Genomic DNA, 18,532 nt, shown 5'->3' on the forward strand with positions numbered 1-18,532 from the left:
GATTATCCATGTTTAAGTAAAATTGATATTTTTTTAAAGGTAACGTTAAATACGTCTGGGCGTTATATGGCTACGTCATGTACTGATAAAACATTGGCTGTTTATTGTGCATGGTCAGGCCAGTTACTTGCATGTGTTTGTGGCCATTCTGAGTTAGCAACTGGATTAAAATTTACTAAAAATAGTGATAGATTAGTCTCAGCAGGTGGTGATGCAAGTATTCTTTTATGGAAACACAGACAACAGTGAGTATAAAAAAAAAACAATTAAGTTAAATAACTAGTGATATTAAGAGAGAAATGGCTTTCAATTTTCCCCCTTTTCACCAACATTTATGCTGTAACCATCGAAATTCAATCAAAATTATTAATATTATTTGGATCAAAAACACTCTAGCGATTATTTAAGGGTGTACACTGGTCTAGAAGCCTCAATTGTGGGCATTTTTTCATATAATATTTATTGACATTCTAAAAATAAAAAATTAAAATTGTAAAAAAAAAATTATACTGCGGACTAGAAGTTTTAGTTTAATCTATTACTGTCTTTAAGTTTAAATTTTGGTTTATAAATTTATGAGTTTAATTTTTTCGATTAGGAAAAAGCCATTAGTCATTCCTAGCGGTGGTGAATATGAACCTGATGGAATGTCTTCACCAACAGAAGCTTTGGAGACATTTGATCCAAGCGCTAATTTAGTAGATACGGCTGATTACAGGTAAAAATATTTGAAAGTATTTAGCCTTGATTCAAAAATTATCCCTTAATTATAATCAAATTACATGGTTTAAAATATTTGTTTATTGTTATATACGAGGTCATTGTCTATTTAAAATATTTCAATAGGTTTAGTGTTGGTCCACTTCCATTATGGGCGAAGAAACAAATCACAGAGGATGCTAATTCAGCAACAAGTTTAACTAAATCAGTAGATTTACCGAAAGGTCGATGGGCACAACGTGTTGAACAGGGTGGCATTTCAGTTCGATCCGTATTTGATACTGATAGTATAATTGCATTTCCTGAACGTCAAGGTTAGTAAAAATAACAAAATATTAAATAATTAATTTTACAAAATACTAAATAATTTACTAACAAATTGCATATTAATTTAGTAATTAGTTATTAATTTGGATTAAATTTTTAGTTTAGATTAAATTTGTAGTAATAGTTAATTAATTTTTGAAGTAAATCGCTAAATTAAATAGGCATACAAAAATGAGTGTATAAATAACCTAGAATGTTTCTAACCTTCATCAGGAAAGTAAGTTTCGTTTTCTAATACCGATAAAATTTTATAAAATAAAATTGTGGTATGAGGGCTGGAAACTTTTAAGACGGCTGAATTTCGGATTTTTTTGTATTGAAATTATCTATGAATGAAGTACATCTTGCATCTGAGAGCGGTTTCGTTAATTAACGTGGCGGTATGCGCGCTATTAAAGCAATCTAATTTCCACATAGAAAATAAATAATAAATTCTTAAAAATAGCTTTTGTTCTTTCTGATAAGGAATATAGGAAACATTTTTCGCAAAACTAAATGAATTCGGCAAAAATCGAACGCAAACATCTTGTTTTTAACTCCCGAACCAAAAAAAGGGGTGTAATAAGTTTGACCGCTAAATATGTGCGTCTGTCTGTCATTGGCATCGTAGCGCTTAAATACATGAACCAATTGTGATTTTTGGTTCCATATCCGAAACAACTAAAAAATAGGCGATGATCTTCAAAATCGGTTCAGCTTGGAGAAGGCTTTAAGGAAAAAGGTAATTTAATAGAGAGTGCATTTAAATATGTTTCAAGTGCGAGCTTGGGGTTCCGTAAATTTCACTTGTTGTACATTGTTCCTATCTGCCGACCCACTAAGTTTAATTTTTTTTTTCTAAACAAATTTATATAAAACAATAATTTATTTTAGTATAAATATTTTTCTGTACGATTACGCCACTTGCATTTGATAGCTGTTATGAATTACAAAATTTTTGCTAGTAAAAATTTTATTATATTCATACTTTATATTAAACAATTAAAAATGTCAGTCTTCTATTCAATTTCATCGATTTAATGATTTATATACACCAATATTTTAATGTATTTAATTATTTTATAGATCCAAAACCGGATTCTGATGGTTCAAAGGATAGTTCAATTGATAGTGGAACTGAATCACGTAATTATCCAGAATACAGACGAGAATCCACAATTAAATTTAAACAGGTAAAAAATATTGTGAATAATTTTAACAATTGTAAATTTTTTTTCTGTAAAAAAAATCATTTGCTTAAATTAATGGTGTATTAATGGTGTGGGTGCTTTTTAAAATTTAATTTAGGAGGATGAACAAACAGAAGATTTTCAACCTTGCCCGGAAAGCTTGTTAGAAATTACTACTACTTCACAGGTACAATTTATAATCACAAATTTATTGCATGCTATAAATTTTTCAATTTTAAATGAAATCTTAATGTGTGCCATAATGAGTCTGTTTAGTAGAGAAACAGGCTGCTGTAATGTGCGCTTCAAGTCGCGTTATAGTAGCTAAAAAACGTATTAAGTCGCTTAAAAATCAATCGATAAAAAGTGCGTGCAATGAGTTGTTATGTTAACTCATTTTTTACTTTTTATCGTTAAGTGTTTTTACTTTTTATCGTAAAGGAGCCCTGATACGCTTAAATCAATTTGGAGCCCGATACGAGGCCCCTAGGTAGGCCCGGCACTGCTAAACAGACTCCATGTATATGAATTTTATCAATACCTCGAGGAGCTTTAAGAATTCTATATCAAATTGAATTATTTTATTTACACTTTCCATGTTTATTATAAAGCACATTGGATACGGATTGTAATATTTTAAAATTAATTATAGAAAGAAAATATGTAAATTTTTTCTGCAACAAAAATTCAGGGTAAAAATATACACACAGATAAATGGTGTGTTGGTGGTATTCGTTGTGTGCGTAGTCATGGTAGGGATAATAAAATCGATGCCAGCGCTTTAAGTGAAAAATTTTGGAGATAAAGTGGGCTGTTATGACTAATTTGCAATTATTTACATGTTAATGATATAGAAACTGTCAAATTAAAATGATTGAAAAACACTAATTAATTAAACTTAATGCATTAAAAATTGTGAAAATAAGAAATCAAATTGTACAAATATTATTTTTCAAATGTTAATTATCGTAATTATTTATTTAAATTTGTGAAACAAGAATATTAAATTTTAAATGTAAGTTTTCAATGCAATCCACACAATTATATATGCATCCATTAATTCTATAATTAAAGTAGTGTATCGTTGTCATGGAAACGAAATTCACGCTCGGAGCGAATTGAAAAAAATGAAGGTGAAATGATTGACGGGCAAACCAAAACAGTTTTGTTGTTGTGCTTGTGTGCTATTTGTTCTCCTTGCTTAAATATGTGTTCTCACCTCACTATCAGGGTGCAAAATGGGTGCAGATTCTCCATTACGTATGCAATAATATTATTAAAGTTTAATACTAAATTTTAACAACTAAAACCAAATAGTTACTGCTATTTGATAATTAAAACTTGAATAATGAAAAAGACTTAATCGCGATCTTAATTCCTCGTACGAGAAATATTCCAAACTGATTGTTTGGGTTAATTATCTTTTTACTTTTGCTTCGGGAATTCAGTCTATTTTGTCGCCGCTTATTACAAATACTTTTAACGAAAATCAACTTTTATATCGAGGAAATACCTTTAATACCTCAACCAAGAGGTTTTATGGTAGCCGAACAGTTTTGAAAAATCAAGTCTGTAAAATGCTTTTATTTTCAATAAGAAATACTTTTGATGAAAAGTTCAAAATCGTATTTTTTTAAGAGATCGAAATGGAGGCACAGTGAATTTGAGTGATCTTACCATTTTGAAAATATAATTTTGGCTTAAAGTTGTTGTTTTAGCTAGTAACACTTAAATGATTCAATTTCCGGTTGAGTAAAATGATTCAAAAACTGGCTGTAGTCTATTATATACAATAATAAATAGACAAAGAAATTTTCCTCGGTCAACAAGTCCAGTAATTTCATAATATCATCATATTTTTCTTTTTGGTCTTTTGTTTTTTAGGTGTACTTTTCTAGATGAATTTTTCTATTAAAATTTTGTGCAATTTTCTTTTGTAAAAGTTAAAATAGACTTTGAAAAGTTTTCTCAAATTTTAATAAATTTGTTTATAGTCCTATAGCTCAAATCATTCCATAACTATGAATCGAAGCCATATTACATCAAGACATCATCCGAATACAGATGATAGTTCATTGGGAAGTATGCTAGGAGGAAGTAGCGCTTTAGGTGGTGATACCTGTGAAGATAGTAATGCTGATAATGATGGTGATGTTGAAGATTGTTCAGATACAGATCAACGTAAAAAATCGATGAAATTACAATTCCCTGAAGTTGCAGTAGATTCACCAAGGTAATGCCTCATATTTTCTTACCTATAAAATCGATCCTCCATAACTCGATTTTTTGTAAATTTTAATTTCCCTGTAATTTTTCTAACAGGCTAATCTTTATTTTTACAGTGAATATACAGTAAATGCTATGAGTGTAGACGAGTTAAGAAAATCATTACGTAAATCGAAAACAAAACGAGAGTTACCTTTAATATCAATTTCAACGACGTCAGTTTCAGGCAGTCAAGAATCTGATTTTGATGATGATGATGTAAGAAACATTATTTAAATTTTAAATTAAAAAAAAAAAAGAAGTATAATATTGATCATTATTTAAATTTTTTAGGCATCAACTCCTAGTGGTGATAATACGGATAAAAATCCAATATCATTATTATCAGGTAGTACGGAATCATTAGATACCATTGCAAATCGTGGTAAATATTTACAATCAGCGTTTGATTCATTAAGTGGGGTGGAACAAGATTTAACTACAGGTAACCAAAATATTTAAAAAAAATATCAATACGGGTATTAGTACATGTTTTTGCAACAACAACAAAAAAAATAGTTTTCCGTTCCAAATGGTCAAAAATGAACACTGATGGAAAACTGAACAACAAACTTGGAAGCCTGATAACTTTTATTTTGTTTTCTTTTAAAATTTACGTGAGAGAAAACTTACGTTTCAGATGGCATTAAAAATTTCTTATTCTTATATTCTTTTATATTATTATATATTATTATTGGGTGTGGGTTCATACTGGGTATGAACTTTCAGGCAACTGTAATTTCATTCGATTGCCACACTTTATATTTTAAGTCTTTATTTATCGTATAGTGAAGTTTCGATCATACTTTACTGTGTAAATTTTTGTGAAAAAATTTTTCAAAAATGTTAACGTTTGTTGACAGTCTTACGAGAAAGTAAGACCCCGCCAACTTTTCTTGAAAAAAAACTACCAGTTCTATCGATTAGATGGAGTGAAAAAAAAACTGAAAATTAGTTTTTCGAAATATTCAGGTTTCTGTTTTTGCACTAAAATATATGTTACCGTGAAATTTACTGAGAAATGAATAATAAACTGAAAAAAAAGTACTAGCAGGAAAATTTGTTGCAAGTAAATTCTTTTATTTAAGACAATACTTTCTTGCTATACTTTAATTTTTAAGAAGTCAAATACTTATTTTATTGAATTAAAAAGGTTCGCGCCAATGTTAATTATAAAAAAATGCACAACTTACTTCCAGTTAGTGCACAATTTACTTCCAGCCATGAAACGACCTCCTTAATGCATATTAAAGCTGAATTTTTAATAGTGCTTTCCGGGCTTAAGGTTATAATCTTTTAGAAGTTCTAAATTCTGAAAAAATTTTAATAATGTATGAATACATTGACAATTATTTCAAAAATTAACTTATTGAAGCAAACAAAACCACACTTATCAAAAAATAGAGACCACTTTTGAACCACAGGCAACACTTAACCTAAATTCATCAGTTTCTATGGAATTTTTGTTTGAAAATTGCTGAAACATAACAAAATTTTGTAAAAATTTACTAAAACTCAATTTCTATTTCGAAGTTGGATTAGTCGATTGGACTTAAAATAAAATCAAGTTTTTGATTTAGGTAAAACAACATTATCGTCACTCCATCATAATACACGAATTAGTACAAGTGGCGTTCCAGCTAGAAATATTCCATTAGTCAATGAAGCCAAACATAGTAAATATGAGAATGATGCATTAGGAAAACGAGAAGAACTGAATAGAATTATCAAAGAAACCAGAATGAAATTACAAAGTGTAAGTTTTACTTATTTGTTTGTTTTAATTTCATCGAAATATTTTAGAAACTTTTATCTTTATTAATGTATAAAAAAATACCTGGAGAAACTTTTTTTTCTTTCGTAAAAATTTGAAAATATGCGAGAATTTAAAATTTGAAAATATGCGATAACTTATTAATAAAGGCTTTGTTTTGCCTTTCTTATTTGCTTTTTATTAGCTAGTAGATCATTTCCTTGTAAAAAGTTAACTTTTTCTATCTCAAAACAAGTAAAGTATACTTTACCTAGCTATAGTTAACTCTGACTAGTAAATGTTGATAAAATTTCAACATTTTTCGGTTTTAATCAACGTTTACTGAAAAGACCAATAACAGTCGACTTTACCTAAGAAGAGTCAACTCTTACTGGAGGATCAACTTTTTCTATAACATATATAACATTTATTTTAATCATTTGTAGGTGGGATATAAATCAAATTTAAAATCCAGTCAATCAGTTTTGGATTTGAGTCCGATACCTGAAAAACAAAAACCCCAAACAAATCGTAATACATTACATGGTAAGCATTTAAATTATTTTATTTTATTTTTTTATTAATTATCATTTTTGGTCAAAGTAATATTTTTCTGGCAAAGTAATATTTTTCTATTTTTTTCTTTCATATTGCTATTGGGGGAGATGGGATTAATTTTTTTGTAATTAACTTTCATAACTTAATAATCCATTGTGTATTTTTTTTGAAAATCTTTTTTGTGTAATGTTTCTTTCATTTTAAGTCCCATAATCTGGTGATTTTCCACGGAAAGTTTAGTGGATGTTTTAAAAACTTGTAGTCTTACATTTTTTAAGATGGCTTTCGGATTTTTCAACCTGCACGTCTTGGAAAATATAACCATTTTAAAAATTGGCTCTAAAAAAAGTTTCTAGTTTACTAAAAATTGATATTTATGATTTTAAAATGAAAAGCGGATATCAAATTCAAATTGTTTTTTATCACATGTTTATTTTCAAAAAAGCATCGTAAATCTAATTAATAATTACCAATTTAAGTTTGAGAAAAGTTTTACCGAAAAATAAACCAGTATTATTACATAATCAAACTATATATTACAAGAAAAACTTATTTTTCTTATTTTTGGTGCCATTTCCCAAAAATTGTAACTGTTCCCATGTCTGAATTAAAGTAGTAAAATAAAAATTTGAAAAAGACATTTTAAAATCGACCAGTACATATTTGATTTGAATGTTTTCGCTAAACTTTTTATGCAAGGATTTCTGAACACCAAATGACTGGGCTATTTATTTATAATCACTTTGAAAATTAACAAATACGAGTGATTTTTAGGTGAAAACAAAATTAGCCTTCATGCGATTGAACCTACCGCTTGTAACATCCTGCAACATAACAATAACACAACTAACTTAAATAAAATCAATAAATACGATTTTAATATACCAGCTAACATAAACATTAAAAATAATTTTAAAACACTACCTTTCTTTTCTGATGATCATACTTCACAGTATTATCAGTCCATTGACGATACCACAAATGAGCATACGTTATACGATATGATTATTAACAAATTCAACGAAGATATGCGCCATTTGGTCTTACAAACTGAAAATACTGAAAGTTTTCAAACAAAACCGCAACAACCACCACCACCGCCAAAAATATCCGAACCAAAACAAAATTACGTAGCAGAAATAAAGCAAAAAATTGAATCAAACATTCAACAAGTTCAAAATCGTCCAAAATTATTAAATTTAGCTTCACCAAGTAACGATCATAATTTAAGATCAAATAGTATATTTAAAAAACATAAAAGTTTACCAGTTTCACCGGTGACCGAAGAAGCAAAACTAAGCGATTATTCTTACGTACAAGGTGGTGATAATGTTTCATCAAATCTAGATTTAAGTTCCCCATCAAGACAAAATTATGGATTTTATGTAGATCTTGGACAAAATAAAAAGATTCGAAATAAACCAAAATTTTTAAATCATCCCCCCGCTCCGTTACCAAAACATGTTAAAGATGACGATGAAGATAATTTTAGTTCGGATTCATTAGAGGATAGTAGTATTGCTACACATCGGATTAAAAAATATTCGAAAGTAATGGCGGCTTCAAGAAGGTGTATTTCGAATTATGATATTTTCCAAGAAGGATCTCAAATTGATAATGAAGTTCATTGCAACACAAACATTTACGCCAATAATTTACCCAGAAGTACAAGTACGCTGTTAAAAAGAGTTGTAACAAATTCAAATGAATCAATTGATTCGAATCCTGATGTTAATTTAAATAATTTCGATATTGAGACACAAGATTGTAATGTATATAATTTATCACAATCAAGGGAATCGATTCTGAGTAATAATGATAAAAGTGAATCGATTGAACCTTATAATATTTATCCAGAATATGAAAGACATAGTTCGGCAAGTTTTTATTTAAGGAATGCTGTACCACCGTCGGTATCACAGGAAAGTATATTATCAAACTTTTCCGATTCGGCTGACTATAGTTGGAAAATGAATGAGGAATATTGTTTAGCTGATAAATTATCCCGAACAAATTGTAATAGTTTAGAAAGTGTACTATCTGATGAATCAGTTGACACGCAAAGTGCACCACTAGAAATACTATTTCGTACACATCGAAGGCGTAAAATTTCTGAAACAGAGGATAAAATTGATATGCCAACAAGCACAAAAAACATTCCTACAACCCCTCCCCCGACAATTGAACAGAATTACGTTCAAAGAACTTTAATGAAATTCGAGCCAGAACATAAACTTGTAAATAGGAGTAAAAGTTTTCAAGAATCGAATATTTCAAAACATGTTCCACAATCTTCTAACATATATGAAAGACTCCCATTACGTGAAAATTTGAATCGTGATTGCGGTAACATCCCAACCTTACAAAATAAAAACGATCAATATGAGAAAAAAACGAATGAATTTTGGACTGGTAATAAAATGATAGCTAAAAGTAAAAGTTGTAGTTTTGAAGTATTTTTTGATTTAAGTTCTAATAATAGTAATAAAACTTCTGATCCATATGAAAAGATTCCGAAGAAATTTACATCGAAAATTAGTAACACGAAGAGTTTAGATCGTAAAGAAGCTACAACTTCATTAGATAAAAATTCATCTAATACCAAAAGTAACGCTTACACAACGCAAAGTTTAGATCGATCTGCACCATCCTCAATGAGTGCAAATAAATTAAAACGTGATCGTAGCGGATTTGAATCGTTTATCGGTGATATTGTAAAACATAAACCTCCGAAAGGTATGCGGCGTAGTGTATCAACGAAAATGAAAAATAAGATAAGAAGTTCTTTAGATGAACGTAGAAATAGTGATTCGTTTACTCAAATTCGAAAACAGGATTATGAGAATACATGCATGGAACCAGAACGATCATTTACAATTCTTGATTCTGATGTTAAGTCTGTAAGTTTACATTATTATGAAACGTCGAGTAAAATTGGTTTATATGATGAAAATAAAAGTTTATTACCTGATATATCGAATGATCAATTTTTATTGGATGAAAAACAATGTGCAGAGGATTGCTATGATCCAAATATAGCCGAACGTGAATTTGAGAAACCGTATAAAAATGACAATGAAACATGTCGAAATTTAATACCACCAGAAGATACAACGACTAATTTACCTTCATATGTTGTTCCATCCTGTTCATACGAACCCTTAGAAGCTACAAAAATTAAAGATTTAAAATATTTATCAGATGAGGATATTATAAAATTTCGTGATATTGAAAGAAAAATTGAAATGATTAATAAACTTGTTGAAATCGAAGAGAAAAAAATTACGAAGGGGAAAGTAAAAAGACTTTCAAAAAACTTTGAACAAATTGCTCTTGAACATCAACAAAAAATCATGAATCCTCCAATATGCCGTGTAAAACGTAATTTAAGCTTACCAACAATCGTAAACGAATCATCGTTAAATGTAAAACCAACGAGATATAAATCAAAATTACCAATTAAAATTACCCCTCAAACAACAGCATCTAAACCGTCCACCTCTAAACATGATTTTAAACCGATGTGGCCCCCAGCTACACGATGTCCTAAAACAAATATTTTAAATACAAAATCATATAAACTTTCTAAAGATACTAGACCATCCAACTTTACTAATAAATCAAAATTACAAAGCTTGGAACGAAATGATAATTCTTCAGGTGACTAAAAAATAACCACTATTTTATTTAAAATAGAGCATGAATCAATGTTGCTAATTAATTATTTATTTTTTTGTATATAATTATATCTTATTTGTTAATTTTTAATTTGATGAAATTTTAATCATAAATCATCATTTTTTTCCCTAATATTTTATATTTCCTAGCATCAAGTTGTGTTCTGGAAAATGTAAGGGTAAAAATAGTTATAGATTTCGTTGTGTGCTTTTAATTGTTCGTTCTATTTTATTCGTATGTATAATGTATGTATGATTTTAGTGCATCTATGTGTTCAGTGTTCAAACATTTATTTTTCATTCATTTATTTTTTCTACTTCTTACATTTCATTCATTTTTGCTTATTATATAATTTTATAAATAAATTTTAATTAACTAGCTTTACAATATTCTATGGGAAATATCTATCATGAATATAATCCAATCTGTAAGAACATAACAGCCTCCACTTTATAAAAGATGAGTTGGAACTAGATTTATACACAAGTCAAACACCTTGTTTTGTAGAGAATAGTTCTAATCTCTCCTAGCCAATGTGTGTGGTCCTTTGTAAAGTAAAAATTCTTACAGACTGGAAATAAAAAAACTCACTTTAAAAATAATGGTACGAAAAAAACTGTCAATTAACCTGATAATTCTTTATAAGAGGATAGTTTTGATAGTTAATCGACTTTACAAAAACCATACACTTATGTAATGTGTACTGCCTAAATCAATTAAGGAGGTATTCTGGTCTAGAAGCCTCAATTATAGACACTTTTTAAACTAAGATTATGAGAAAATGAAAAACATTTATGTAGCTATTTTTTCATATGATATTTATTGACATTTTAAAAATACAATACAATACATCCCAGATTCATAGATTGAGCATTTTCTACTTCATATGCAATGTCTTGCAAAGTTATGTCTGCTAACCGAGCTGTTTTACCTTCTTTTGAAGCAACAGAAGCTCGCAGTATAGAGCGATCAATTCAAATTTCGTTACCAGAAAATCCACTGTATCTCCGAAAATAATTCGAATTTTGAAAAATCCATGTAAGGACATATTCTTAAGGTTCTAACCTTTAAACATATGCAGAAAAAAATCGATTTCTTTAAATTTCTAGACCAGTATACTGCCTTAATATTTTGAAAAATGAGTGCTTTGATTTATTCGATTTCTAAATATCAATCGATTATAGGCAATAGACATTACATAGAGATGCATTATTTTTGTAGAGAAAATTGGTTTGTATCGTGAAATATAGCAAATTATAACTCAAATAACTCAAATAGGGGTGCCTATTTTTTAAACTTGCACGTGTAAAGGGGAGGGGTATTTTTAATTTAAAAACGGGCCTTAAAAGCTACGATTGTTACATTGTTTGTAAAAGTCGTTTGATAGTCGTTAATAATGTTAATTATAGGTGCAAATCTATAATGGAGGCTACGTAATATGGACATTCAAATTTTTATCAGGGGGGAACTTTCATAAAACTTATAAATTGCATAAAATTTAATTTCGATACATAGCTAAGAATTAAATTAGGATACAATTAGGTATTTTTAATTTAATTCTAGTTCAATAATCACCAGTTAATTTGAAATCCGTTTTATAATTTTTTTAAATAATGCGTGTATTTTGTTGGGTTATAATTATAATACATAATAAATTCTTGCTTCATTAAACCATTAAAACCCTCCGTTTCTGGATACAAAAATCTTAAGATAGAAATCCACCATTTTGTAGCTTGAATTTTTCCGCAATACTATTACCATTTAAATAAAGGAAGATATTTTACTTCGACACTTTATTTAACACTTCACGCTTTACAACTGACAATAAAATAATACAAGTGCCACTGTAATTATTTTATTTACACGAAAATAAATAATGTAAACAGGATAACACAGGACTGAATGTAAATAGTACCCCTATGCAAATGGGAAAAACAATTTCCATGTTAAAAAGTTTTTTTTTTTTAATTTTGTTCACATATTAATTCAAATAAAATTTCAAACATTTAATGATTCAAATTATTTAATTAAAATTTAAATTTGAAAATTGCATGACTATTTATTTAAAAAAATTATTAGTTTATTCCAAATTTATCATTTAATAATTTGAGTTATTGTATTTTTGTTTGGTTTTTTTGCATGTTTTTAATAGTGCCCCCAGATGATGACATTGATTCCGAAGGTGGTTTACGTCGCGCATGCTCACTAAGTGACCTTACTGACCCGTCCCCAGCAAAACAACAATCTAACTTATCTTCAGGTATAGTATTAAGTAACTATTGGTTTTAAAAATTTTACGGGAAGTAACAAATCGGAAAGATAATAATTATTTTGCAATTTTTTTTGTAAAATGAACAAAAAGCATGCTTGACCTACCTGATCTAATTTGAAGCAGAAAATAATTTCGCTTATTAAAAATCACAATGGTTAGAAGATTTTGTAAATTTCTGTTTCAATAAAAAATTAACTGTAATTACGGAAGTAGAGAAAAAAAAGTCGATAACAGAAATTTTCGAATTTTTAGAAAAGTTTTTTTTTGCACTGACATTGCAATAATTTTCTAAATAAAAATTTATTGTCATTGAACATTTAGGTTTAGTATTTTTACTCTTATTTAGGGTTTTCAGTGTGATTGAGCTTTTGGGGATTAAATGTGCAAAATTAAATGTAATTTTGAGTGTTTTTAAGTAATAATTAATTTTTTTAAGTTAGGATAAAAATTCTTTATCTTTTATCTATTGATTGGGCTAGTAAAAAAGGGAATAGATAATTAGCTGATTATCTGTTTCCAACCAAAGTTTATACGTAGTTTGGGATTTCAAAGATTTCTCAGCAGTAAACGCTGTAAACTTTGTTTTTCTGCAGCCAGATATTCTATTATTTTAATTTTCGATCCATTTTTAGCCAAAATTATGCACAAACCAATACCACGGGTGCAACAAACGTTGCGCATGTCAAAAGGTACTAATATGACTAGAAGTTCATCGGTAGGAATATTAAATCAATCAGAAAGTGAAACAGAAATGCATAGCATGCATGCTGGAATGCAACCACCAAAGGCTATGCCCAGAAGTAATTTAATGCGACCTACAATAAGCTCACAAAATAAAGTTGCCAATACGAATAAAACGAATTTAAGGCGACGAGCTTTGCAGTCATCTTATTCTACAGGTAAGAATATTTCTACATTTTTTTTTTAAAGATTAATTTTTCGATTCTTGTTCAAGTTGTACTTTTTCTTGTATCTAACATTGGTTTCAAAAAAGCTTTTTCTTATTTTGCAGCAAATTTGACTATGGTTGGTCAAGACGATAGTTCTAGCGATGATCAACAACATTTAAAATCAAATAAAATGGCTAGGAATAGATCACACAGTATTGATCATACGGCTGGCGTTGGTGGTGGAGGTAATTGGAACCAAATCCAGAGTCGTCGAAATAAAGAGAATTTAGGACCTAAGTCTAGAGGTAATTATTTTTAACCAGCAAAAACTTTTACTGGCAGCTTCTGAAACTATTTATTTTTTTTTTTTATTTTTTTTAGGTAGTAGGAATGGTTTATCAGATAGAACCAATACAGATACTCCCAAAACTGATTCAGATATAGACTTAGCAAATTCGGAAGGTAAGCGAAAAGAGCAAATTTTTTTAGTAATTTTTAATTATGCAATGCATCTCTAAAATCGAGGTTAGATAAATTATTTTCTTATTAAATTCATGAAATTAATTACCGTAGTCGAACCGTATGTAACGATTTGCAGATGTTATATCCAATTAGGAAGTTTTTGTCTAAAATTTTGTTTTTGTTATTTGGTAGTAGAAAAATAGTATATCAATTTTAAATTTCTTTGATACTTTTAAATATTTATTAACTCACTTGTTAACGTTTTAAAAAATATACCACAAGCTTAGTTTCATCCATTTTCTGATATAAAAATGTTGTCATAAATATCTGTTTCTAGTATTATATACTTGTGATGTGACGAATATTCGCATATTTTTTAACATTATTCACAAGAAACTATGCGAAAGTTTTTGACAAAAAAAAAAAGGAAATTATTTATGGAATCAAATCCCACTATATCCCAGAAAACAGAGTCAATTTAACGATGTATTTCACAAACAAATTTTCGACTTTCAGTCTCTTTCAGCCCTTTTCATGGATTTTGTCGCAAAATTATGCAATATTAATTTCATTTAATAATAATTAGCTGCAATTGTCAGCGTTGCCCGGGCAAGAATATATCTTACGCTTGATGGAATTCAGACCCCTAATTTTCTAGTTTAAACTTACTCCATCATTCTAGATCTAGATCATTATGCAATATTAGAAATTCTATAACTTTTCCGAATAATTTAAGTTTCTTCTCAAAATTTTTTGAATCTTATACACAGAATACACAGATGGACAATTTATGATAGTATTTGTTGTAGAGTATATAGTTTTTCTCTTTTAAAGATATCGCTTTTTCTCTTAAAACCTTAAAAATCAAAGTTACGATTTGGTTAGTTTTCACTTACATATTATATATAAAATTTATTGTTTCAGTGACATCTCAATTATGTAACAAAATAGCCGAACAATTAACACATACTGCTGAAAACGTTGTACAATTATATCGTCGTTTAACATTAAATGAAACCTTATCACCAGAACAATCAACAAATTCAGAGGAAATCGATAAATCACATATGATGAAAAACTTAGAATGTGCCATGTTAGAAACACAAAAAATATTACAATTAGCTGTTAAACAGCAACAACAACAACAAGATGTAAATAATTTACAAGATGGAAATGGTCATGGGGGTGGGAGTGAATCCATTGACGTGATAAGCCATAACAATTTACGTGATTTAGTTGCAATGAGCACGGCAGCAAATAATAGTGCTAACAATTCAACCAATCAAGCGAATGTAGTGTTAATGATGCAACAATATAGTGATATTTTATTAAATATGATGCAACAAAAAATGCAACAGAAACATTCGTAAATCTGTTTTTATTTCATTTTTAAAATTAACAACTTTCATTAATTAACTAAAAAAAGGCAAAAACAAACACCAAACTATTAATTTTTTTTTTCTTATATTTTATTAATTCAACTGTTATTAATAATTAATTACAAAACAATTTACAAAAAATTTATTGTTACTTCAAAAGTAACCATGATGTTAACGGTATTAGTTTTATACACACTCAAAAATAACAAATTATCAATACCACATCTCGTAATTAAACTTAGTTTTTAAAAATGTCGATATTGTATATCAAAATTTATAAAAAGTACTTTCTAGTTTTAAAAGATAAGTAGCATCATTTGGTATTAAAATTGTAAATTATAAAGTCTAGTTTACATTAGTAAGATGCTTGAGAGTATGTTGATGAATCTATCCATATATACTGAAATGTTTTAAAATCTATGACTATGCGGTAACTTGACATTAAAAAAAATATATAATTAATTTCAGGCCATTTTATTTATTGAAGAGGACTTCACTAGGATATTTTTCACAACTCCTAACGTAAGATATCCTATTGCTTCTTGATTACCTTATCATGAATCCTAAGAGCCAGTAGGTTAAGAAAGAGATGTCATAATACCTTGAGATTCAATGAACCACACAAATATTTCGCTTGCTGAACATTTGAATGATTTCTACTTGTATCACTTGTAGTATTCTTAAAAATAAGGTCCATTTTCTCAATTTTTAAATTACTAATACAATTAATAAGCCGGAAAAAAGAGTCGAAAGTGGAAAAGTGGGGAAAGAGCACCGATTTGAATGAAACGTTTGGAACGTGTTTATAGGACCTCAAGGAACATTCCGTCAATTTAACCTAGTTAGAAAGTATGAAGCCCAAATTTTTGAAATGCTTATTTTGGCTTAAAATTGTCATTTAGTAGGTATTATTGGTCGCTGAATACGAATCCGACTATCACTAATCAAAGTCAGTCAGATTAACACTAATTCTGCCACGTATTCCAAAAATCATGCCATTTTTTATCCAACATTCCACTTTTTGGCACAAAAACGCAAAACTAAGTTTTAATCATCCAAACTGTTATGAGGCATTTTTGGGCGCTGATTACGAATCTCATGTTAGATAAACGAATTATGTCACGTATTCCGAAAACCGTGTTATTTTTTGCCAATAATTTCACTTTTTTGGCATAAAACGGCAAACTAAGTGTTTATCGTCCAAAATTTGCTCTAATAGAAATGTTTGGCCGCTGATTACGGATCCGATGTCCGATTACACGGATTCAAACTTCCGAAAATCGTGCCATTTTTGGCCAAGAATTTTACTTTTTTGGCACAAAAATTGCAAATTAAATATTTATCGTCCAAAAACTGTAATCTAGGAGGTAGTTTTGGTTGCTAATTTATATGAGATGTCACTTTATACGTTTTATAAGAATTTCATTTTTGCACAAAAACGGCAAACTAATTGTTTATCAAAAATGACACGATTTTCAAAAATGACAAGAATCCGTGTAAACGGATCTCGGATTTGTAAACTGCGGCCAAAACTACCGGCTGGAGCAAAGTTTGGACTACAAATACTTAGTTTGCCGTAAAGTGGAATTCTTGGCAAAAAAAGGCACGGTTTTCGGAATACGTGACAGAATTCGTTAATCTGATATCAGATTCGTAATCAGTGACTAAAAATACCTCCTAGATTACAGTTTGGACGATAAATACAGTTCTTAAAGTTTCATTAAAATTGGTACTGTTACCCCACTTTTTCTATGCATCCCTTTTGTAAATAAGACTTTGTAATTATAAAACAGTTAGTTAAATAAATACAAATTCAAAAATTGTTGGAATGGAAGTTACATTTAATGTTCATAATGGAGAAGATGCATGTAGTAGTGAGTTTTTGAGAGTTGTTTTTAACATGTTCATTTGAATTACATGTGATGATTTTAAATTTTATATAATTAAAACGTATTTGTCTAAAATGTCGTCAACACATCTATATCTAAACTATTGAATGTAGAAGTGTATTTGATATCAACGCATACTTTTTCTGTAAACGTCTAAGTCTTAAACTATTTTCTGTAAACGTCTAACTATTTTAAAAATAAGTACAGCTCTGTCTTACACAAATTTTTCGTAAAATATTTATTTCATTAAAAAAATATTTTATATTTTTTGAGTCTTGAAATTATTTCACACAGCAATTCAATGTCAGTGTGTGTGTTTGGAAATCGTGGCCATTTTGATTAAACAATGATTTAAACAGTTTTATGCTGCTAACAAAAACATTAAATTTCAGGATCCGTCACAAAGATTTTAAAAATTTTAAAGTTTTATAAATGCATCTTCTCTATTGAATTGATTCTAACTTTTAAAATAGTCTATTTATTTAATATGGTGGCCATAAAAAAAATCTGTAAAAGTTCTCTTTTCTAGTATTAATATTGTAATTTTATTCGAAATTTCGAACAAATAAAATAATCGTTTTTTTTTTTTTTTTATACTAGATAGTACTTGAAGTGACAAGGGTTCACTTTCGGAAGAGATCTTAAAATTTGCTAAATTATTGAATATTATCAAATCCAAATTTGTTTTACAAGTAAATGAAATTATTAATATAAGGTTTGTCATAATGGATCCTATATTAAGTGCTTCGAAAGGGAATATTGTGGTAAAGGTAAGCTCCAATTATGGTTTTAATAGTGCGACAAATCTTCAAATTCTTCTAAAAAAATTCGAAACTGATCGGTGGAGTAGTTTCGGAGAAATCTTGTTTACCGACTTTGAAAATGTTGTTTCTAGAAAAACGGGTTTAAAGTTTCAAAAGACATTGATACTCAGTTTAAATTTTTTTATGCGTTTATCTTCGTGAATATTTATGGAATCAACTTGAAATTTTCAGAGAATATATTTAAATACATAAAAACTCCATTCCAAGCATTTCTGTTAACGAATAAACCTTTGGATACGAAATTAACAAAAAAAAAAAAAAATTATCTTGATATCTCTTTTCATTTTTGAGTTATCGTGTTGACGGACGGACACACAGACAAATGGAAGTGGATTAAGTAGTTGAT

The 18,532-nt window shown here is 28.7% G+C and overlaps 1 protein-coding gene across 3 annotated transcripts in view; it reads left to right on the forward strand.

The window, feature by feature from the left end:
- The window catches only part of LOC123297265 (mitogen-activated protein kinase-binding protein 1), a 33,543-nt gene extending 18,014 nt beyond the window's left edge, over nucleotides 1-15,529 (forward strand). The window contains exons 11-25 of one of the 3 annotated variants that reach the window (XM_044878861.1): nucleotides 40-245; nucleotides 599-718; nucleotides 847-1,034; nucleotides 2,113-2,219; nucleotides 2,335-2,403; nucleotides 4,211-4,449; nucleotides 4,559-4,700; nucleotides 4,776-4,926; nucleotides 6,062-6,237; nucleotides 6,681-6,780; nucleotides 12,623-12,730; nucleotides 13,375-13,641; nucleotides 13,755-13,937; nucleotides 14,014-14,094; nucleotides 15,019-15,529. In XM_044878861.1, coding sequence (XP_044734796.1) covers nucleotides 40-245; nucleotides 599-718; nucleotides 847-1,034; nucleotides 2,113-2,219; nucleotides 2,335-2,403; nucleotides 4,211-4,449; nucleotides 4,559-4,700; nucleotides 4,776-4,926; nucleotides 6,062-6,237; nucleotides 6,681-6,780; nucleotides 12,623-12,730; nucleotides 13,375-13,641; nucleotides 13,755-13,937; nucleotides 14,014-14,094; nucleotides 15,019-15,464 — 2,583 coding nt within the window. In that variant the 3' untranslated portion in view covers nucleotides 15,465-15,529. The remainder of the gene's footprint in view (nucleotides 1-39; nucleotides 246-598; nucleotides 719-846; nucleotides 1,035-2,112; nucleotides 2,220-2,334; nucleotides 2,404-4,210; nucleotides 4,450-4,558; nucleotides 4,701-4,775; nucleotides 4,927-6,061; nucleotides 6,238-6,680; nucleotides 6,781-12,622; nucleotides 12,731-13,374; nucleotides 13,642-13,754; nucleotides 13,938-14,013; nucleotides 14,095-15,018) is intronic. The other 2 variants (XM_044878863.1, XM_044878862.1) reach the window with 2 other exon arrangements.
- Nucleotides 15,530-18,532: the final 3,003 nt, after the last annotated feature.

This window comes from Chrysoperla carnea, chromosome 4, assembly GCF_905475395.1.
Source record: "Chrysoperla carnea chromosome 4, inChrCarn1.1, whole genome shotgun sequence".
NCBI lineage: Eukaryota > Metazoa > Arthropoda > Insecta > Neuroptera > Chrysopidae > Chrysoperla > Chrysoperla carnea.